The sequence below is a fragment of the Salminus brasiliensis genome, chromosome 23 (genome assembly GCF_030463535.1).
Source record: "Salminus brasiliensis chromosome 23, fSalBra1.hap2, whole genome shotgun sequence".
Classification (NCBI taxonomy): domain Eukaryota; kingdom Metazoa; phylum Chordata; class Actinopteri; order Characiformes; family Bryconidae; genus Salminus; species Salminus brasiliensis.
The window spans coordinates 24779651-24803690 of record NC_132900.1 but is presented as its reverse complement, the minus strand read 5'-3'; the positions used below and the strand labels follow the sequence as shown (position 1 = coordinate 24803690).

At 40.1% G+C, this 24040-nt stretch overlaps 1 protein-coding gene and 1 long non-coding RNA gene across 2 annotated transcripts; both read right to left on the bottom strand.

Annotated features, from left to right (window-relative positions):
- Positions 1-7380: 7380 nt before the first annotated feature.
- LOC140546074 (uncharacterized) lies at positions 7381-9154 on the bottom strand. Its single transcript, XR_011978301.1, has 3 exons — positions 9121-9154; positions 8770-8848; positions 7381-7492 (listed from the first exon to the last, which is right to left on the bottom strand). It is a non-coding gene; the product is annotated as an uncharacterized lncRNA (long non-coding RNA).
- A 9124-nt stretch (positions 9155-18278) lies between these two features.
- On the bottom strand, positions 18279-23722 carry LOC140546240 (lymphocyte antigen 75-like). Its single transcript, XM_072669476.1, has 6 exons — positions 23701-23722; positions 22031-22381; positions 20510-20854; positions 20342-20404; positions 18352-18422; positions 18279-18293 (listed from the first exon to the last, which is right to left on the bottom strand). Exons 2-6 carry the CDS (start codon positions 22323-22325, stop codon positions 18279-18281), a joined length of 789 nt encoding a protein of 262 aa, XP_072525577.1. The 5' UTR covers positions 22326-22381; positions 23701-23722.
- Between the last annotated feature and the right edge of the window lie 318 nt (positions 23723-24040).

The following is a 24040-nucleotide window of genomic DNA, read 5'->3' as shown; positions in this document are numbered from 1 at the left end:
AAGTTGATGAAAGCTATCACATCCTTACATGAGAGAGAGAGAGAGAGAGAGAGAGAGAGAGAGAGAGATTTAATTTAATCATAAATAAAGTGTAAACTACTAGCGCATATAATGATTGGTGTCACCCACTGGCACCTCACTGGCTTTGGCAAATCACACACTGCCACCTTCTGGCTGTTGTGAGTAAATACATCTGTTGCAGCTTGAAGTCAGTAACAGTCAAATTTACAATTCAGGAAATATACAGTCCTCAAAACTGTATATGTGTATTAATAAATAATAAATAGACTAATACGGAACTGTTTTAATGAAGCTGTTTTAATCTTACTGCTAGGTTATGTAATGCCAGGATGGACGGGGTGGACAACATAGGCCACTAGTAGTCTAGCCCAGTTTGCTGATGTCCCTGCTTTAACAGACCTACTAACCCTGGTGAGTTGAATCAGGTGTGCATATGTCCAAATGTATTCGGCCACTCTTTGTTGCTGTCACAGATCTGCATATTGAACACAAACACAGCTTGAATAGGACTCTCTGGAGCAGATACAAATAGACCTTTTGGCACCATGCCCAATGTCAGGTGTGGACTAGAGGGATATAAAGCCCCCCCCCCCCCAGCATTGAGCTGTGGAGCAGTGAATCTGTGTATTTATCCATTTTGGGATGAGTCGGGATGAGGTGGGGTGACCAGACCTTATTAATGATGGTGCCACTAAATGCAATTAAACCCTCAAAACATGCCCTGGACAGTAAAGACAGAAACATTGAATGAGCAAGTGTCTCAATACTTATGTCCATATAGTGTATATCTTGTCGTTCATGACAGTGACTTCGATTAAAATGGTCATTTGCTTAAAATAGATACATATAGATAAGTAATAAGTATGTGTAAGATACACATGAATGCTCGAATGCTCCTGTATCTCCTCCTGGATGGTAGGGGGCTATATAGTGTATGGCTGGGGTGTAGAAGTCTATAATGATGCTGTGCTGTGGTGCGAATGTTTTCCATGTAAGGGAGCTGCGTGCCGAGGATGCACTGGGCATTCTTCACTACCTTATGCAGGACCTTCCTGTCAGTGGTTAGGGAGCTCTCAATAGCGCAGTGGTAAAAGTTTGTGAGATGGATGCTCCTTCCTCAGACTCCAAACCATAAGTACCTCTCCAACCTCAAATAAGACATTTTAGAGGTGACAGAAGTCATTATATGTAGGTGTAAGATCACAGGAGAACCAGGAATTGTTAAATGATATAATGTGATGAATTGTGCTTAACATGACAAGAGACACATGCTAACAAGGTCAGTAAGGTCATACTTCATTTCAAATGGACTTTCCATGGCACATTTGTAAATTAGCTACCAGTCTTGGGGGTAACATTAGCATGACAGTAATATGAGTAATTTTCTGTAACGAAGTAATGTAACGCAGATAGAAATATTATTTTAAATGGCCAAAATGTAAAAGAAGAGTTTTCTGAGTAATTCCTGCACTGACGCCTTGCAGTGCACTTTGGTAACAATGGCAGAGAAGGAGAGGGGATGTTTACACTAACTGAGATATTCTCATTATTTTGATCCATCTCATTATTTGTTTTACGCAAAGATAAAACAAATATTTCAGTGAAGTGCGAGTAATGTTCCAGCCGAAAGCACCTTTTAACTGCAGCAAACTCAACAAGCAATTTGTCAAACCCCTTAATCAGGATGCACGGTAAAACAAAACGTGTCGCTAAAGACCCCTGTATCAAAAGGAGAGTGCCCCAATAGCTCCCAGCGCCAGAAAGCAAGGTAACAAATGGTGAAATTGCCAGTGAAAGTCAACAGTTTCATTCAACATACAGGCTATCACATAAAGTCACTACTGTAACTGACAATGGATCTAATTTTATCAGAGCCTTTAGAATGCATAAATTTGCTCCAGATGCAGTTTCAGATTCTGATGAGGAGCCCAGGGATGAAGAGGTGAGCTTTACAGATGTTGGCCAGGCTCTCTAAGTAAAGTAATGAGGTATTAGATTACATGTACCAGCAAGTAATGAGTAAAGTAATCCCATTACAATCAAGCAATGGATTACTTGTTTTAATTTTTTATTTTTTTAGAGTAATTACCCCAACACTGTGAGCTACCTTTCAATGCACACTCTTTACTTGTTCCTACCACCGGAGGGCGCCCAGAGACATGTGCCTGTATCATCGTAATGGACTTTTACCCTTCTACCCTAAAATAATTGGTTTTGTTCTAAAAACATCTTCAGTGGTTAATCAGCTACTGATAAACTAGAAGCTGAGCTTTGAAGTTACTATAAAATCATTCAATCAGATGTAAAATCTCAAGACAAAACAATGCTGTACATTTTACACCACACATTAATAAAACACATAACATTATGTTTCTGTTTATTGATAGTAAATGTTCATTTTCAGAAAGTACACAATTCAACAAGACTATCAGTTTCAACATTATAAGAATATGGAATATAGATAAGAATATCTGTAGAAACATTACAGTTTATGTCTAAAACCTTATACAATCAGATAAAAAATCTTTAGATGAACTTAATATTTAACAGTGGTTCCACAAACTAAATGATTATTAAACATGAAAATAGTTTTTTTGAACTACACAAATCTTGTGTGTGAGAAAAAAAAAACAACTAGATCTGTCCAATCCAACTCAAAGTAGTTATATTTATCTAAATCAGTTATATTATTATTATTATTATATTACATTGAATCACAAGGCAGAGTATATAAAATATGCTCCCTGAACAAGTCAAATTAATTCTGCGATATATACAGTTGAAACCAAAAGTTTACATACACTATCCATGTCACTGTGTCATTATCCACAGTGAAACAAGTACTGTATCGACATGGGCTGGCAGACTGTAAAGGCCACTCTGCCAGGACTCAGCCATTACTCCAAAATAAACGTAAAAAGCCAGGTTAAATTTGCACATGTACACAGGGACAAAGACCTTAATTTTTGGAGACATGTCCCGTGGTCTGACGAAACTATAATTGAACTGATTGGTCATAATGACCATCGTTACGTTTGGAGGAAAAAGGGGAAAGATTGTAAGCGTGAGAACACCATCCCAGCTGTGAAACACGGGGGTGGCAGCATCATGTTGTGGGGTTGTTTTGCTGCAGGAGGGACTGGTGCACTTCACAAAATAGAGCATCATGAGGAAAGAACATTATGTGGAAATACTGAAGCAACATTTTAAGACATCAGCCAGGAAGCTTGGACGCAAATGGGTCTTCCAAATGAACAATGACCTAAAGCATACTGCCAAACTGGTTACCAAGTGGCTTAAGAAGAACAAAGTCAATGTTTTGGAGTGATCATCACAAAGCCCTGATCTCAATCCTATTGAACATTTATGGGCAAAGCTGAGAAGGCATGTGTGAGCAAGGCGGCCTACAAACAACTCAACTCAACTCAACTTCTGAACTGATGTCTTTTCTGTTACACGCACACACACACACTCTCTCTCTCCAACCATTTACCCCAGATAAAATGGGAAGCATTTTTTTGCACAAGCATTTGCACTAATAACTTTACTACCTCACTGGACTCAATATTTATTACACACTGCATAATTTGCACACTGCCGGCAATTATTTATTATTCTGTCTGTACTGTGTTGTGTTGTCTATCCGCACTTGTTTGTGTTGCACTTGTGTTTTGTATGCACTGTCTATGTTGCACCATGGTCCTGGAGGAACGTTGTTTTGTTTCACTGTGTACTCTGTATGTAGGTGAAATGACAATAAAACCCACTTGACTTGACTTGACTTGAACATGGCTCAGTTACACCAGTTCTGTCAGGAGGAATGGGCCAAAAGTCCTGCCAACTATTGTGAGAAGCTTGTGGACGGATCTCCAAAACGTTTGACCCAAGTCATACAGTTTAAGAGCAATGAAACCAAATACTAATGAAATGTATTTAAACTTTTAACTTTGAAGAAAGTAATAAATGTTGCCTTTAATTCTATCATTATTCTGGCATTTAGCAAATAGAAATAATTTTGGGAATCCTAATTGACCTAAAACCAGAAAAGTTCAGGTTCCAATGCAAGTGTTACCGACACCAGCACAAATGGATATGACGGTGAAAGGCAGTCATGGCAGGCCTCCTGGCAGCCCGATGAGACCGGAGATTGGCTGGGTGCAGTCTGTCCCGGATTGTCTGGGCAGAGCGCCGTCGGTCATATCTTACAGCTTAGCTTACAGTAAGTAAGTAGTGTTGAGAGGGTGAGGAAACAATCTTCTTGGGGTGTAGTCTTCTGGGGGCGCCCACTTCGTGGCCTGTCTCTGACATCCCCGTTATATGGAACTTGGCCTTCAATTTGGTACCAGGGCTGAGATGGTAGTAGGGCTCAGTCCAAATAATGCCCTAATAAGGCACCTGATTGGCAGCACCTAGGGGGACCTGAAGCTCAAAAGAAGTGTCAATAGCAACAGCTAAATAAGCTGTTTGGCATTGGCAGAGAAGATTTGGCAAATTTTTCATGGACACAACCCACATACTCAGTTCAGCAGTGAATGATGAAGCTCTTACTGAAAGGAGCAGGAGAGTCAGAGGAACACTAAACTCTTACTGTTTTTTAAGTTCACAGACGGCTCGGAGTTCAGAAACATCCGTCTTCACCCTGAATGATTTCACCACAGTGTCTGTGGCACCGCAGCCGGAGGACGGTGGACGCACTCCAGTCCACTTGGTCCAGGGACCCAAATCCAGCCTACAGGACAACTTTAACAGCTCAGAGATTCGCCTCTGTCCCAGCCCCACCCACATCGGTCCAGAGACACGCCTCCTCCTGAGCTCAGACTCCAACAGTTTTTGCTCCTGATCAGACTCGATGCGCAGAAGACCATTCCTGTTCTCTTTCTTACAGTAGTCCAGAGCGCTCTCCCAGCTCATTCGGTCATCACTGACATGAATGGACGCTGATAGGAACAGAAATACAAACAGAACAGGTTTTAGACTGAAATAAGAGACTCTGATTTACTTTAGATGGGTTATATTGATGACACTGAACTGAGAGAGTTAGAGAGTGTGAAGAGTGTCAGGCCTTACTGCTGTAGCACAGAGCAGGTCCAGTACTACTGCACGGCACTGAATACAACTTTCCTGATACTAGTTTTACACAGTCTGATGGGAAAGGCCCAGGCTGACCATCCCACCAGTTTCTGTAAGCAGAGTGTCCTCCATCAGTCCACTCCCAGTCATCACGCAGCAGGCCGATCCAGAAGGACATGCTGATGTTCCCTCCTTTTATCTTCACTGCTTCATTCTGGTTCTGATCTCTGATGCTGACCAGATCAGTGTAGTTCTTCCTGCAGTAAGTCTGAGCTTCATACCAGGCCAGAGACTGAGGGATCAGATGATAGCTGAAGGAGAGGTCAGTCACATCTGTGAAGGAGAAAGAGTGGACACATCAAAACAATTGTGGCCATCATTTAAACATGTCATGTCATGAGTATTTAATATTATGAAGATGGTGTTTATGATGAATGTGATGAATGTGGTGTTGAATGTGTGTGTGTTCTGTTACTGGAACAGACTGCATCTAAAAGCTACAACAGCAGCAAACAATCTAAAAAGAGCAACACCTTAGAAAGTTTAAAACAAAAAATATTATTATTTTTTGTGCAGTTTTCTTGCCACAAATCTCAACCCTCCGTTTTCAAGATATTGACACCGTTCCACTGTTCAGTCCTATTGTGAGATGTAGACTTGGATGCTGCTTTTTGAGCAGATGTACAGTTTCCTCACAGCAGCAGATCTTTGCTGAATTTTAATGGAATTTATGGAAAATGTTTTGGAAAATGTAACAATACAAATACACTTGTAACACACAACCATCAAGATATGGTTCCATGGTAGCAACCATCTGCGGTACCATAGCAACAACTTGATTAGCAACAACTTGACAACATCTGAGCAGTACCTGAGACAGCAACCACCTTGCAACATCATGGCATAAGCCTGAAATTGTATAACAATTACTATAGTGTCAACTTAGCCACACCCTAGTAACCACCAAGGACATCATAGCAACTAGATAGAAATATTACAGCAACCAATTAGCAACACCATAGCAACCAATTAGCAATGTTTACCAACCATCGGGGATACAACCGAAACCAATTAGCAACACCATGCCAACCACCTGGGAAACCATAGCAACACCATAGCATCCATAGAAACCATAGCAACACCATAGCAATCACCACCAAGCACAGCAACAATTTAGCAGCATCATACCAACCACCTGGGAGACCTTAGCAACCACATGGGATCCCACAGAGACTACCTCGCAACACCATAGCAACCAGCTTGCAACCACTTAGCAACACAACAACAACCACCTGGGATATGATAACAACCACTTAGCAACACCATGGCATCCACCACATACCATATCGACCATATAGCAATGTCATAGCAACCACCTTGAAAGCCACAGCAACAACCTTACATAATTGCAACATTATCAAATTGTCATAGCAACCACTTTGATACCACTGCAATCACCTGGCAACAGCCTAGCAACTACCTGCAAGTGGAACAATCATGATTTAACATGATTCAAGTCTATTTGGACAATTAGTGATGCCCCAAACCAATCCAGGCATATTTGGGTTGATCAGGTATTGCCACTTTCCAGTGTCCAGTTCAAGTCCAGTTCAGTTCCAATTCTTTGTTTTTGCAGACTGCAGTGTGGCACAGTTCTACTGTGGAACATCTACACCTACATGATCTGCACTTTTAGTGTTTTGACCATTTTGGAGGACACTGCTATTCCTCCAGTGAAGGTGAGAGAAGATCTGGCTAATGCTAAAGCGTGCATTAGAGAATCCTGACATCCCGGCACTATTTAAAAAAAAGTTGTATCAGATTCAGCCAACACTCAATATGGAAGGTACCTGGACTGGATCAAGAGATTTAAAAAAATAAATCTGGACTTGGTCATCTTACTCACAGTTCAGGTTTTAAGCACATAAAAAAACAAAAACAAATTAAGCTTCAGGGGGATACAGATTGTAAATAAATGCAGCAGAAGCTGAGAGGAGTAAACAGTCCAGAATTCATACAGTTTAAATCTCTATAGTTAATAGTCAGTATTTACCTTGTTTATAACACATGAAATTCCTTTTCTCTGAGCACAGAAGACTTTCCCATGAACCATCAACCTTCATAGCAGCACAGCACGGCCCTGACCCACAGTCTCCTGACAGAGCACTGAAGGTAACTTCATCACCACTAGACCATTTAGTACTGGACTGATTCCGGTACAGACCAGTCCAGGCAGAACCGATACCAGTCAGATTAATCAGTGCAGTGATGTCTTCCACATCGTACACAGTGACCAGGTCAGTGTAGTTGGCTCTGCAAGTTGCTCGAGCTTCAGTCTGAGTCATGTTCTTCTCAATGAGATGGAAAGTTCTGAGGCAGCTTTGTTCTGCAGGAGAAAAGACTGGAGAAATGTTCTCTACTTAATGGAGTAGAACAGAAATGACTGGTGTAGATGTGTGTAAACCTCCATGAACTGTTTACTATTCAAATATTTTGCAGTTCATGAAGATTTAACATCAGAATAGACATCTCAGACAAACACGTTTCAATAATTCTTATTGTTCACTTAAATCCAGCTATTAATAAAAAAATGTGTATTAAATTGGCAAGTTCTGACTGTGCCTTCAGCCTATGGTCATCTGGGAGTAGACTATAGGAAATCCTGATATGTGGAGCCAGGAATAAAAGTTAAAAGAGAGGTGACGGGGTGATAGACAAGGTACAAATGGAGTTTATAGGACATTAGATTAGGGAGGAGGGGCTTCAGGTATGTTGAATTGCTTGATGGCTAATATAATCAATAGTGACAAGGTTTATTTAATCATATTTAATACTAAAGATATTCAGTTCTAAAGTTTAGAACCTTTGTACAGAACCCCAGAAGGACTTTTGATCTGGAGTTGAATCTGTTCATACACAGGGGGGCGCTGATTCACATTATGCTGTGTAGCTCTTTTATCTGAAGATCACCAACACCAATATTCAAATTGAAGCTGCTTCACAGTTACAGATCAACTCTAACACGTGATATTGCAGCTAAATATTAAACATAATAATAATTAATAAACGGATCAACTAAATTTTAATCTCTGAAGCTGAGTTTCATTACAACACAGACAGCTTAGTGCAGACCAAGGAAGCATATCTAAAATGCACAGCAATTAAAAGTTTAGGATAAGTATCATGAGTTATTATTATTGGATCCTTTATGTTGAGCAGAAGGATATTTTAGAGGGAAAATGAACTGCATGGATGTACCTGAAGATTACATTTGTGTACCGCTGCAGGCAGGGGCTTAATGTTAATTTAATACCTTAGTTTCTCCAGCATTCATGCAGTTTTACATACATTAAGATTGATCAAATCTGTTCGCACAACTACAAGCAACAAAACAATCTTTAAGTATATTTTGAAAAATAAAGGGTGAGATGTGATATTTTTTGCTATTAACATTTTAACACATTTAGAGCTTATGATACTCAAATTCCTCCTTGTGGGGCGATATCTGTATCTATATTACATATCTAGATACAAACAGGTTTATTGATAAGCTTACTGATTATTGAGTAAATATGTATGATGTATGAGTGATGCGTAAAAACCTTATTAAGAGAAAATTCATGCAAACATGAGAACCAATTGGTTTCTAAAAATGAATAATTATGAGTACACATTTACCTGAGAGGAGGAGGAGGAAGAAAAAAGGGACAGTTGCCATGACAACACCAAACACTCCCACCAGTGCTGAGTTAGCGCTCTGTGGGTTTTAAAATATACATTTGTACACATGTTGTCAAATCTAGAAATAGTGACTCAGTTTACACACAACTACTCAATTCACTACTAACTAATGATGTGAAACACTGATCAGGGTCAAGTTTCCCAAAAGCATCTCAGTATCAGAATCATGTTGAGTGGTAGAGAGAGTGTTCAGTGTGATGCTCGTTCTACCATCTAAGAATCGTCTTTGTGCTCAGATGTTTTGGGAAACCTGACCCAGTTGAACTCATGTGTTCAGAAAGATCTTACCTGATGAAGTTCTTGTGGCTGAATGAGGTGGAGATGTTTGAACCACAGAGATGTCACCTGCCACGTTGATGTCAGGTTAGAAAAAAGTGGCAGTGTGGGAAGGAGATGATAAACAAATGTATTGACGGCACAGAAACACACTGATGCCTTTGTCTGACACATTTGCTTATATAGATACAGTGTGGAGAAAACTGGGCTTTGGGGTTCTCTGGAGTGATGGAGCTCCATCCAGTACCTTTGGTGTGAGTTGGAGTGGTAAGTCTAATCATCCAACATCAGTACCTGACCACACTGATCTCGCTCTTGTGGGGCTGCATGCCATCAGATCCTCCTCTCAGCAATATTCCAATATTTAGAGTAGAGGTGGGTCCTGCAGCAAAGGGGGTTAAACTTCCAGCTAATACTGATTTCAAGAGAAATGGAGCAGGTCCCCAATACTTTTGGAGACAGTGTGGTTTAATGTCCAGCACTTTGTACCATGTTCAACATAAAGAGACACATGTATAGACGTGACAAGTCTTGCAGATAACCTGAGATGTCAGGTTTTTCATTTGTGAAGGTATTTTGATGTTTTCTATTGTAGAATGAGTGTTGTGTCTCTGTCCAGCAAATATAGTGAGATTTGCTACATTTTAGTTGGTACAATATTGTACTGACCAGATGCCTTGAAAAAAGGAGTACACAGTCCCATACCCATACAACTACAAAGCTGAAGCATGGTTAAATGTTTGTACTGAAGTAAAAGGTTTTTAAGTAAAACATTTTGGCTGACCTGTTAAGAGTTGTGTGGTCCAGTGTAAGATCTTTTCAGGAGGCCTGAAATCCCTGACAGCATCTCTGGGGACATACAGCACATGTATCTGGAGCTGTGGGATACTTCACAGGGATGTGTTGGGGGTTCTGTGCCTCACTCAAGGGTGCTTCTGTTAAATCCTGTTGCTAAATGGATCAAAATGATGAGCGAACAAGGCCACTTCTCTAACCCTCAGGCCATGGCTGCCCCCTAATGCAAAAGATTTGCTACTTGTGTTTTTGGTGAAATCTCATAATCACTGGTTAGTTACTCCTAAGGATGAGGTGGAGATGTTTGAACCACAGAGATGTCACCTGTCACGTTGATGTCAGGGTAAAGTCAGAGCCAGTGTGGGCAGGAGTTGATAAACAAATGTATTGACGGCACAGAAACACACTGATGTCTTTGTCGGACACATTTGCTTATATAGATACAGTGTGGAGAAAACTGGGCTTTGGGGTTCTCTGGAGTGATGGAGCTCCATCCAGTACCTTTGGTGTGAGTTGGAGTAGTAAGGACTGAATCAGCTGCTGTTTGTTAGGTCAAATGGTAAATGGTGTTGTCACAGGAAAATTCAGTGCATTGTTATACATAGTCACATAGTGGTTCTTTGTATTTTCTATTTGCATATTGCATCACTGCATGCGATATGCAAATGTTTCCATAAAAAGTTATTCTGCTTTTCCTGTTGATTTACCCATAAAACCTTCCATCCGCAGATCAGAACAAAGGAGGTCTAAGCCATGTCATGCCTGCTGTTATTGATTAATATATATACTGTATATAGAGCAGAGAGAGGGAGGATTGTAGTGTTAATATTAACCCCAGCTCTAAGAGGAGCACCAATATTTCTTATAGGGAGGATTTGTGTTGGCAGGCTGGGTCTTAAAGAAAATCTGTCATTTTAAGAAAACAATATTTCATAATTCATAAATCATAATTCATTCATTCCCAACTATTTTTCAGTTTTTCTCAATGCCTTAGAATTAGATCAATTGTTTATGTTACTGCACCTTTAAGCCTGTAAATGAGCTCTGTTCTGATTGGAGCAGTCAGAGCTGAATGCCATCTGAATGAAAGGTGCTTAGAAAAACACTAAAGGTCATCACTCTAATTGTGATCAATTAGATCACAATTAGAGTGATGTTTTTGGTGGAAGATCAGGTGAATTACATATCTTGTATTTGTGGTTTGCAATAGACAAGGAAAAGGTTCTACATAAAAGTATATTTACGACTTCTACCACTTTTTATATAACAGCAACATCAATCATGTCATAGTGAAAGACAACAGAACAACACACTGAAGAGTTTACTATAGAAGACAGACATCAAAATATAGGAAAACTAAAAACATAGAAAGTTCATATTGAGAAATGTATCCATATATGTATATATAACTTTTCACTGTCAAAAAAAAAAATCCAAAACCAGGTCTGCCAACTCTCACTGGTGGGCTGTGAGACTCAGAGTCCAGAGCCGGAGTGGGACACTCTTTCAGCCTGGAAGTTTCATGGCCAAACCCACTTTTTCCATGGAGCAGGAATTTGAATAAATAAAACAGCAGCCAGCTCTTACAATGCCTTATTATTGGGTGTAATTCAGGTATATGTTGAAAAGTTAACAGAAAATCCTTCGCTTAAACGTTTAATTCAAAGTTAAATCAGGTAAAGATTGTGATGAAGATGAAAACGTATTTTCCTTTGTACAGGAGCAATAAGTTGAAATTAAAATAAGTTGATAATTAAAATATCTTCCGAACAGAGAAGTGTTCTGTTGTTAGGTTGACACTAAACTCTTAAGTAGCTTCTCTACACGCATATTTAGTAGATTACCTACAGCATCAAAAGCCTCCTAAGCAGTGCACTGGTTTCTGCAACTTCTGCAATAATGCTGTGATTGTCTACAGACATGAGAATTACCTTCTCTGTGTACATTAACATAAAGGCCTGAGGCAGTGAGCTTCACAGCCTATTATTCACACATTTTAATGCAGAGAAGCTCTGGTGGCATGCACCATGAGTGCTTGCTGCTCCGACGCTACAAACCATTTCCTTAAAGAAGCTATTTAATATATAAACTTCTAAATTATTTTTTTATTATTATTTTCAGTTTGGAATCACTGGGTATTTGTGACTAATGGTGTTTATTAGGGCTGTCAGGACCCGCAGCCTTAATAAGCAACCGCCACACTGCGCTGTTCATGTTTTCTCAGTTGTGTAAGATGGCAGGTGCAACAGCAGGTGCTCTGGTCACAAAAACAAACACAGCTTCTTCCGTTTAGACGAGACACTATGCAAAATTTGTAGGACGAATCCTGCACGTTGGACGTCAGCTATAGAGGAGTCATGTCTCAGCCATGTCACCCCACTGCTGCGTTTTCTCTTTACTGGCTTCCTGTAGCTGCTGCCCGCATCAGATTCAAAACCCTGACGCTGGCCTACAAAGCCCAGAAAGGACCAGCCCCTCCGTACTTGATGACAATGGTTAAAAGCCGATCTGCACCCTTGGAGCCCTTGGAGCTTCAAATACGGCGCGGCTCGACCCGCCATCCCTCAAAATCCATGGAAGAAAAGTGTCCATGGAAGACAAGTGTCCAGGTTTTTTTCTGTCCTGCACCGAAGGCGTATGTCCGAAGTTGTGGAACAAGCTTCCCCTGGGTGTCCGAAAAGCAGAGTCGCTCGCTGTCTTCAAACCCAGACTGAAGACCCTCCTCTTTTGAGAGTACTTGGGCGAATAGCAGAGTGGTCACCTTATTGACTTGTGTTTAGTAGTGTCTGCAGATCACTCACAGCAGATCACCCAGAGCAGATCATTCAGAGCAGATCACTCAGAGCAGATCATTCAGAGCAGATCACTCAGAGCACATCATTCAGAGCAGATCATTCAGAGCAGATCACTCAGAGCAGATCATTCAGAGCAGATCACTCAGAGCAGATCATTCAGAGCACATCATTCAGAGCAGATCATTCAGAGCAGATCACTCAGAGCAGATCACTCAGAGCAGATCATTCAGAGCAGATCATTCAGAGCAGATCATTCAGAGCAGATCATTCAGAGCAGATCACTCAGAGCAGATCATTCAGAGCAGATCACTCAGAGCAGATCATTCAGAGCACATCATTCAGAGCAGATCATTCAGAGCACATCATTCAGAGCAGATCATTCAGAGCAGATCATTCAGAGCAGATCACTCAGAGCAGATCACTCAGAGCAGATCATTCAGAGCAGATCATTCAGAGCAGATCACTCAGAGCAGATCATTCAGAGCAGATCATTCAGAGCAGATCACTCAGAGCACCATCAGAGAGAGTTTGGGGCGGTTGGGCAGGTCCTCTCTAATCCACACAAGGTGAACATGTTTTTCTTAGCGAGCAACGAGGACGAAACTTACTCACGTTGTTTGTGACGAGACAGATTCACACAGTCACTTTTATTAGATTATGAAAGTTTACTGAAATGGTGGAGATCAAAATCAAACCAGTAAACAGGCGACAGTCAAAACCGGAGCTGTTGGTGACCATAACAGAAGGACTGAGGCTAAATCAGAAAACGAGAAGCAGACAGAGTCCGGTACAAAACAAAACGGGGCAAAGGAGTCATAAAAAGGTCGGTACACAAAACGGGGCAAACAAACACTCGGGAGATAAACAGGGGAGGGTGCAGAGAGTCACTGTGTGGGGAGAGCTGATACAGCGGGGCTGGTGAGCTTCAGGGGCGCGTTCTAAAACTCTGGTGATCGGCTTTGTCCTGATTGGCCGGAGTGGTGACGTGAGCTAGCAGAGGAGTCTGGGAAATTGAGTACGTATACAAGGACTGACGGTGAAGCCGCATGTCGCGATGTCACCGCGGGTTCATTCTTTCACGCGATAGCTCCAGTGTTTATCAGGCTCTACAAAATAAACTACACTAAGTTCACAATGCAAACGTTGCGCAATAGCCTCACACTGACAATACAATGACCTCCGTTTCTCTCTTTACCAGCTCAAACTGGGGTCTGTCCTTTATGTAAATGACATATATCAATGTTGTCCCGCGTTGTTAAATGTGAGCATATCAAATTCATTTAAAGGACTGTTATGTGGGGAGCCTGCCGGTTTAGAAAAAGTAACGCAAGGCACGCTGATGGCGTTTGTATACTCAAAAATGATAATTATCTTTATCAATTATTTCTCATAAATATATACTCAGGTTACATTAAAATGTACCAATAAGTTAATATATTAATGCTGGGTTAACTAAATAACAGGTTTTGATTACTACACCAATAAAGTTTATGGGTTAACAGTACTGCTGGGGTTTATTGGGGTTGTAGCCTCGAATAGTGAACCTATTAAACCTTTTCTCAATAAAAAAAAAACGCCCTTAATTCAAGTACTGCCAACCAGACTGTTACATTCTAGGAAAAATAGGAAGATAAAAAGGCTTTACACTTTGGAAAAATCTAAACTGGGCAGTTCTACCACATACTGGTCTGAGGAGCTGAATACGTCTGCAGGCAGCATTTCAGTTTTATTTTTGAGGATCTGCTGATAACTAATGCATTCTGGCTTTGTGGAAGAGTCGATAGTCATTCATGCTAAGCTGATGACGTAATGGGACTGTTTGTTTTTATGAAATGAAATGAACATTTTATCACATTTTATTAATTTTGGTCAAACTGCCCAGTATTTTAGACACCCAAAGTACTGCCCTTTGTTGAATGTAGAGTTTCTCCAGGCATTCTTTCTAACAACTGGAATAGCTGTGGTGGGATTGTTGATGGAGCTGCTGATGGAGGTCAACTTTCAAAATCTAAAACTCTGACAGGTATGCAGGGACGGGCAGCATTTACCAGTTATAATACTACTAAGCCATGCCTCCAGAGTTTGAGTTTAGTAACTGCCAAGTTTAACTTTGTCTTGTCTTTTGGTAGTTAAGTGTAGTTAACTACCAAAGAAGTCAACTTTAGTCTCATAAGAAGAGGTAAGAGGTAACGGCTCTCCAGGGATCTCTATAGGGAGACATTTAGGTCAGGGCAGTTACGGGTTTGGCTGGGTTTGTACCGCTGGCGTCCTCGTGTGGTGCACTGGTGTAAATGTGACCGGAGCAGAATCAGCTATAAGAGGCTGATCGGCCGGTCACTGGTTTAGGGCCTTACAGCGTGAAGGAGAGCAGTTCACAGCGAAAATGACATTTCTCCCACAAACGAACAAACAGTGCTGTTGTTTCTCAGCTCCAGATGGACATGAGCACTTTATCTTTCTTTGAAATTGTCTCCCAAATCAGAAAGCATTTTTTTTCTGTGTGGTGAAACTGTTGTTAAACTCAGAATCAGAGAGGGTGTCTGAGCTAACTCAGCTGCTCAGTCCAAGTCCAAGATTTTGGTTTGGTGATCTGCAGTGTTCATGTGTGACAGATGAATAACTAAAATACAGCCAGTTTACAATGCAGTTATCAGTGGCCAGTATTAGTCAGTTTTATTGACACCCCCCCCCCCTTTTTTTTCTCATTTTTTATGTTCTCATCTCATAAATCTCATAAATACAATATTCAGACATGATTTTATGGCAGCATTACACTGGGTGAACAATGATTGGTAAAAGTGGTGGGTTTTTGGTTAATATTACTTTCCCCCGCCCGCTGGTGCATGGTTACATCATCAAAATAAGAAGACGTCATCATATTTAGGTAGAAGATCACAAGAGAACAAAGATTTACTCCTTTAAATGGTATTATTTGATAAAATGTGCTTAATTTGACCAGAGAAATTAATAAAGTCAGGTGGGTTTTCAATGGCACAGTTGCAAATTATCTACATTTCACTGAACACACATCACTCTTTTTTTCCACTACCAGGGAGACTGCCTGCCTGTACCATAGTGATGAACTCATCTGCTTCTACCATGAAATCAGTTATTTGTTTCTTTCTGAACACATCAGTGGTTAATCAGCTACCAATAAACAAGAGGCTGAGCTTTAAAATGACTAAGATAATTAAATCAGATCTTAATTAAAATCTTAAGAGAAAGCAATGTTGTACATTTTACACCACACATAAATAAAACATAACATTGTATTTCTTTTTATTGATAGTAAACGTTCATTTTCAGAAATGACATTTCAACATAATTTCAACATAATAATAATAATAATAATAATAATAATAATAATATAGAATATAGATGTGAATATCTGTTGAAATGTTACTTTATAAAAATCACCATTTATATCAGAAACCTTATCAGCACAAAAAAAGCTCAGAGCATTTTGGAAAGTGTGTATAATATAACTTTAGTGTTTATCTGATCACCTGATTCAGCTCAGCAGCGAATGATGGAGCTCTTACTGAAAGGAGCAGGAGAGTCAGAGGAACACTAAACTCTTACTGTTTTTTAAGTTCACAGACGGTTCTGAGTTCAGAAACGTCCGTCTTCACCCTGAATGATTTCTCCACAGTGTCTGTGGCACCGCAGCTGGAGGACGGTGGACGCTCTCCACCAGGTTTTAGACTGAAATAAGAGACTCTGATTTACTTTAGATGGGTTATATTGATGATACTGAACTGAGAGAGTTAGAGTGTGTGTGTAAAGTCAGGCCTTACTGCTGTAGCACAGAGCAGGTCCAGTACTACTGCACGGCACTGAATACAACTTTCCTGATACTAGTTTTACACAGTCTGATGGGAAAGGCCCAGGCTGACCATCCCACCAGTTTCTGTAAGCAGAGTGTCCTCCATCAGTCCACTCCCAGTCATCACGCAGCAGGCCGATCCAGAAGGACGTGCTGCTGGTCATCCCTTTTATCTTCACTGCTTCATTCTGGACCTGATCTCTGATGCTGACCAGATCAGTGTAGTTCTTCCTGCAGTAAGTCTGAGCTTCATACCAGGTCAGAGACTGAGGGATTAAATGATAGCTGAAGGTGAGGTCAGTCACATCTGTGGAGGGGAAAGAGGACACAAAATCACTGTGGCCATCATTAAAACATGTCATGGCATGAGTTTTGAATATAATGAAGGTGTTTATGATCTGAATGTGGTGTTGAATGTGTGTGAATGTGTGTGAATGTGTTCTATACCCCAATATTAATGGATCAGGTTATAGACTTAGGACCAATCTAGTACAGATCCTTTGGTTTTGCGCCTGTGCTGCTGTATTTCAGCCCCAGCAGCAGTAAGGAGCTGCAGTGTGGAACAGTTCTACAGGGCAAGATCAACACCTGTTATATTTGCAGTGTTAGTGTTTCGACCACGTTTGAGAAAGTCGCAGTTTCCTCCAGTGAAAATGAGAGATGAACTGGCTGATGCTAAATCACACATCAGAGAAACATGACATTATAGTGTTTTCACTTACACTAAAGAACTATTACACTACTAAAATTGTTACACACAAGCAGCTTTGATACAAGTTGTATCAGATTCGGACAATCGGCATCAGCATCTAAGATAATTGGATAAGTCAGCTGTCTGGGCTTTCTGGAGGAGAAAGGATTAAAAACTAAAGGATAATATAAAAATAATACAACTGTAAAAAGTGCCTTTGTCTTGCCCTTGTGTTCTCCCTTCCTGGTCTGTCTCTGTTTGGTCCTGGCTCTGTTTATGTTTGTTTCTTGTCTATGCCCTAGGCCCACCTTGCCATTACTGTTCTTGTTAGTCTCCGGTGTTGCTTGTTGGTCCTTGTATAAGTAGCCCCTTTGTTCCAGTATTTCTTTGTCTTGTTCATGTACATGTTTAGACTCTGTCTGTTTCTTTAGCTGACCACATAGACCGAACTACAAATAAGCCAGTGTGTCATAAATACAGTTTCCCACACCATCAAAAGGCTCTTGGAAACTGGAGAAAACTGAAGAGGTCTGGTAGACCAGCATCAGAAGATACGTTTTAACGAGTCAACATCTTGTTAGTGATAGGCAGCTCACATGACAGCACCTTGCAGCACAGTTTAATACTGGACCAAGAGTCTGTTATAACTGAAGAGAAGACGTGAAGCTGCAGAGCTGACGTGAAGTCATTGCTTTGTTGTAAAAAATGTGGATGTTCTAAAACATTTGACTGGTGGTAAAAACATAAAAACATAAATATAAAAATTACAGAGTGTAAATAAATGCAGCAGAAGCTGAGAGGAGTAAACAGTCCAGAGTTCATACAGTTTAAATCTCTATAGTTAATAGTCAGAATTTACCTTGTTTATAACACATGAAATTCCTTTTCTCTGAGCACTGAAGACTTTCCCATGAACCATCAACCTTCATAGCAGCACAGCACGGCCCTGACCCACAGTCTCCTGACAGAGCACTGAAGGTAACTTTATCACCATTAGACCATTTAGTACTGGACTGATTTCGGTACAGACCAGTCCAGGCAGAACCGATACCGGTCAGATTAATCAGTGCAGTGATGTCTTCCACATCGTACACAGTGACCAGGTCAGTGTAGTTGGCTCTGCAAGCTGCTCGAGCTTCAGTCTGAGTCATGTTCGTCCCAATGAGATGGAAAGTTCTGAGACGACTTTGTTCTGCAGGAGAAAAGACTGGAGAAATGTTCTCTAGTTAATGGAGCAGAACACAGAGTTTAGGACCGCTATTATTTACATTATACATGTTACCACTGGGCTCAGTTATGAGCAGACATGATGTTTATTGCCATTTCTATGCAGATGACACACAGCTACTATATATCAGCCAAACCTGACAATACATTTAGATTACAGAAAATGGAGGACTGTGTAAATGATATAAAACTCTGGATGTCACATAACTTTCTTCTCCTCAACAGTGACAAAACTGAGGTTCTCCTTTTAGGTACAAAAGACACTAGAAATAAACAATCAGACTTAATGTTAGACTTGGCTGATGCTTCCATTATTCCTGGTTTAGCAGCTAAAAATCTTGGCGTCATATTCGATTCAGATTTATCATTGAGTAACAAGGATAGCCTTTTTGCAGCTTAGGAACATCACCAAACTAAGAAATTCCTTATCTCCACAGGTTGCAGAAAAGCTTGTATAGACTTTTATTACCTCAAGGCTAGATTACTGTAATACACTTTTGTCAGGTTGTTCCAGCAGGAACCTCAATAAACTTCAGCTAGTTCAAAATACTGCAACCAGGGTCCTTACTAAAACTAGAAAATTTGACCATATCAGTCCAGTTCTATCAGCACTTCATTGGCTCCCAGTTAAATTCCTTATTGAATACAAAATTCTTCTATTAACATACAAAGCCCTACATGGCCTCGCTCCTGAGTACCTGTGGGATCTTATTACATATTATGAACCATCAATAATACTTAGATCTCAGGGTGCTGGCTTCATTGTAGTTCTCAAAATTCAGAAAACCTCAGCAGGGGGAAGAGCCTTTTCTTATAAAGCCCCCCAACTCTGGAATAACCTTCCAGATAATGTTTGGGACTCAGACACAGTCTCAATCTTTAAATCTAAGCTGACAACTCTGTTTATTTTAGCATTTGGTAATTAATGTTTCCCCTTAGATAAAGGTTGTAGGTCCATGGGTTTGCGGACACAGGGAATTGTGGTATACTGTACTGTATACGGTGGAGCAGATGGACGATAGCGTTTCAGGGAGCTCCCATGTCTGTCGTTCTGGCTCTCTCCTTTTAATGAGGCTGTTACAGTCAGACCTGCTGGAGTCATCAGACACACTCTGACTCTGCTCTCCATAAAATCCTCTCAGAACTAACTCTGTCTCTTTACCTTCTCCGAGTAAATGGTCACCCAGCCCGACCTGCTGAAAGATTGCCCGCTGAGGTCCCCTTTACCTGTGTCTGACCAGCTGCCACCTACCAGTACAACCAGAAGGCCCTGCCCCCACCCACACCCATGCCAGACCAGCGGCACACCCTCCTACCACTGCTACCTGTTTAATGACCATGTTAAAACATAAAAGGACTCTTAACTATCTGCCACTATTAATATCAACTCTATTAACTATCTACACCATGATTAATATATTATGATTATGATCTAAACAGTTCAACAGTTTAGATGGTTTGGTAACTTTTATCAATAATTTTATTTTAAATAGTTCTGACCAGAGGAGTATGGGTCCCCTTTGTGAGTCTTGGTTCCTCCCAAGGTTTCTTCCTCCAGCTCAGAGGGAGTTTTTCCTTGCCAATGTCACCATTGGCTTGCTCACTGGGGGTCTTGGATCCTTCATGTCTCTTTACGTTATTTCATTTTTTCTGTCTTTTACTAATTAATAATTATGTAAAGCTTGTGACGACAACAGTTGTAAAAAGCGCTATACAAATAAATTTGTCTTGACTTGACAAATGATAGGTGTAGGTGTGATGTGTGTAAATGTGAGAGTGTTTAATAAGAAGTTATCTGATCATGTGATTAACCTTTTAGTTAGAAATAACTTATCTTGATGTTCTTTAATATTCAATAATAACTTCTGTCATAATATTCAATAATAACAGTCCTGTTACCTTTCTTACAGTAGGCCAGAGCGCTCTCCCCTCTCATACAGTCAGCACTGACATTTACAGACACTGATAGAGACAGAAAAGACAATGTTTTACAGTGAGATCAGAGACACTGATTATATTGATGGTACTGGACACTGCTAAGAGAGTGTGTGTGAAGTCAGGACTTACTGTTGTAGCACAGAGCAGCAGACACATTATTACTGCATGGCACTGTTTCCCATTTCCCATTTCTCAGCTGTGTACAGTTTGACGATGTTAATAATAATCGAGGTTGACCAGCCCCCCAGTTTCTGTAAGCAGAGCGTCCTCCATCAGCCCACTCCCAGTCATCACGCAGCAGGCCGATCCAGAAGGACATGCTGCTGGTCATCCCTTTTATCTTCACTGCTTCATTCTGTCCCTGATCTCTGATGCTGACCAGATCAGTGTAGTTCTTCCTGCAGTAAGTCTGAGCTTCATACCAGGTCAAATTATAAATCATTCGATGATAGCTGAAGGAGAGGTCAGTCTCATCTGTGGAGGAAAAACACAAACATCATGCACAAAATTTCTACTTCCATTTTTTTAGATTTTTTTTTCTCTTCAAATGGCCAAAACACAAAGAACAGTTCAGCTTATTGTGACTCGGAAAAGAGCACATAAAGATTATGTCTTAATGACTTCAATGTTGTTAAATATGTGTGTGTGTTCTGTGTCTGGTGCAGACTTTTCAGTAGCCATGACATACAGACTACAGAGAAGGTTGCTATTTTAATTTAAATAGAGTTTCCTACAGAATAAAGAATATATACATCAATATATGGGGAAAACAAAAAAAATGGTGCAGCTTCAGGCTCACCAGCCCCGTGTGTCCCTCCCCACACCTCTACCAATGAACCAGCCCTGTGTGTCCCTCCCCACACCCCTACCAATGAACCAGCCCCACTCACAACTGAAGGAGCACTCCACTTCTGCCTACTTAACCCATTTGGGACGGCAATAACCACATTCTCACTCCAAGAAAAAACAACATAAGTTGGCAGCCATGCCAAAACAGCATGGGAAAATCATTTGTAACTTTCAATGAAGGTAAAAGTAAGAACTAATTTGGTCCATTTTTCTTAAAATTTATCAATGAAAAATGTATTTTGTTTCTTCAAGGGTTTCCTCCTTGCACATCCCTGATGAAAATCAAACTAGCAGTCTCTTTATGATGGAAGATACTGTTTTTTACATTAACTGTGGAATGAGCTTTAGGTCCCTTGATGACATTCTAGGATTTACTGGAGACTCCTTTCCACATCTTGCGGTTTGCTCTTGAGCTGAATTTCTTAATTGGACGGGCTGACCTGGTCATGTTGGCATTTGTTTCACTTGTAAAAAATGCGGACAGTGGAAAGGCATGTTTGTCTGAAGACCTCATAGAAGTCTTTGGTTCAGTTTAGTTTCCTCCGTACATTAATAATTCATTTTAATACAGGGCAGCCAATCAGGACTGAGCTCTTTTAAATATTTTTCTTAAGACAAATCATTTCTGTTCATCCTTAAAGATTAAAGAAATTAGTTCAGTAAATCTGAATATCAATTTAGAAAGAAATTAACTACAGCAGGAATGATGTGGGTGAGAACCCTTTAAGAGCAAAAGCTGAGAGGAGTTAAACAGCACAGTTCATACAGTTAAAATCTCTATAGTTAATAGTCAGTATTTACCTTGTTTATAACACATGAAATTCCTTTTCTCTGAGCAGTTTAGACTTTCCATTGAACTATTAGCCTTCATAGCAGCACAGCAGGGCTTTGGCCCACAGCTCCCAGTCAGATTACTGAATGTAACTTCATCACCATTAGACCATTTAGTACTGTTCTGACCGCGCTGCAGACCAATCCAGACTGTACTGTTAGTTTTAGTCAGATTAATCAGTGCAGTGTTGTCTTCTTCACTGCACACAGTGACCAGGTCAGTGTAGTTGGCTCTGCAAGCTGCTCGAGCTGCAGTCTGATTCATGTACTTCTCAATGAGATGGAAAGTTCTGAGGCAGCTTTGTTCTGCAGGAGAAAAGACTGGAGAAATGTTCTCTAGTTAGTGGAGCAGAACAGAAATGACAGGTGTAGATGTGTGTAAACCTCCATGAACTGTTTACTGTTCAAAGATTTTACAAATCATGAAGACACATTTAAATAATTATTTACATTTAATAATTCCTAATGTTCCCTTAAATTCAAATTTGAATATTGGTCTTGGTGATCTTCAAATACAAGAACTAAACAAAAAAATATAGATCAGCGCCCCCTGGTGAACCTGAGGGTGTATAAACTAGAGTTTTGATTCTCTGACCGACCCGTCCCGAGTTCGGGGTAGGCATTGGATCGTGCTAGGGCTCGGGATCAGGATAACAGAGATATTCAAATATATATTCAAATTGATCCAGCTTCACAGTTACAGATAAACTCTAACTCTAATTAAACATATAACAATTAATAATATACAGAGTAACTAAGTAGCTGAGTTTAATCACAACACATATATCTACTATCTATAACTGTAAATATAAATAATTATACATTATTTATAATAAATAATTATAAATAATAAATAATAAAATAAATAATAAAATGCACAGCAATTAAGAGTACAAGATCTCTATCATGAATATCATGAGGTATTAAAAATATTGCATACTTTATGTTGAGCAAATTGTATGAGGGAAGGATGTTTTATAGGAAAAATTAAATGCATGGATGTACTTGAAGATTACATATGTGTACAGCTGCAAGCAGGGGCTCATTTAATACATGGGTTTCTCCAGCATTCATTCATGAATTCATTTATACATACATACATGTTCTCACAACAAAAAGCATCAAAACAATCTTTAAAAATAAAGGATAAGGGTCATATTTAATACATGTCCTCTAGTAATGTTTTAAATGCCCTATTTACAGCTTATAATACTCACATTTCCCCTTGAGGGGGCAATAACTTAAGTTTATTTTAAAAAGATTAATGCAAACATGAGAACCAATAGGTTTACAAAAATGAGTGATTATGAGTACACATTTACCTGAGAGGAGGAGGAGGAGGAGGAGGAGGAAGAGGAAAGGGACAGTTGCCATGACAATACCAAACACCAGTGCTGAGCTGTGGATTTTAAAATTTACCCTTGTAGACATGTTGTCAAATCTAGAAATAAAAATAGCTACTCCATTCACTACTAACTTATGATGTGAAACACTGATCGTGGCAAGTTTCCCCAAAGCATCTCAGTATCAGAATCATGTTGAGAGGTAGAGTGTTCAGTGTGATGCTCGTTCTACCATGTAAGAATCTTTGTGCTCAGATGTTTTGGGAAACCCGACCCAGTTGAACAGAAAGATCTTACCCGATGAAGTTCTCGTGGCTGAATGAGGTAGAGATGTTTGAACCACCTGTCATGCTGATGTCAGGGTAAAGCCAGGCCCAGAGTGGGCAGGAGCTGATAAACAAATGTCCAAACGTATTCAGTCATACTCATCCTCTAATGAGTGAATTTAGTCACTTGATACACACAGCTTGTATAACCTCCATAGAAAGGCACTGAATAGAAATAGTCCAAAATGTGCTAAAATAACTTATTTATGTTAACTTACACTGAAAGTTAAAGAGTGTTTGGGACATCTGCTCATCCGTTGTTACTTCTGCAATCCAGGCTACTAAGAAGAGTTTATCCTGCTTTTGTTAAA

Coding starts and splice junctions, on each gene's coding strand:
- LOC140546240 (XM_072669476.1), bottom strand. CDS start 22,325: ATGAATCAGACTGCAGCTCGAGCAGCTTGCAGAGCCAACTACACTGAC. Junction 20,855..22,030: donor TTTCATGTGTTATAAACAAG/GTAAATACTGAC, acceptor TTTCCTCCACAG/ATGAGACTGACCTCTCCTTC. Junction 18,423..20,341: donor TCTGGCCTACTGTAAGAAAG/GTAACAGGACTG, acceptor ACATTTCTCCAG/TCTTTTCTCCTGCAGAACAA.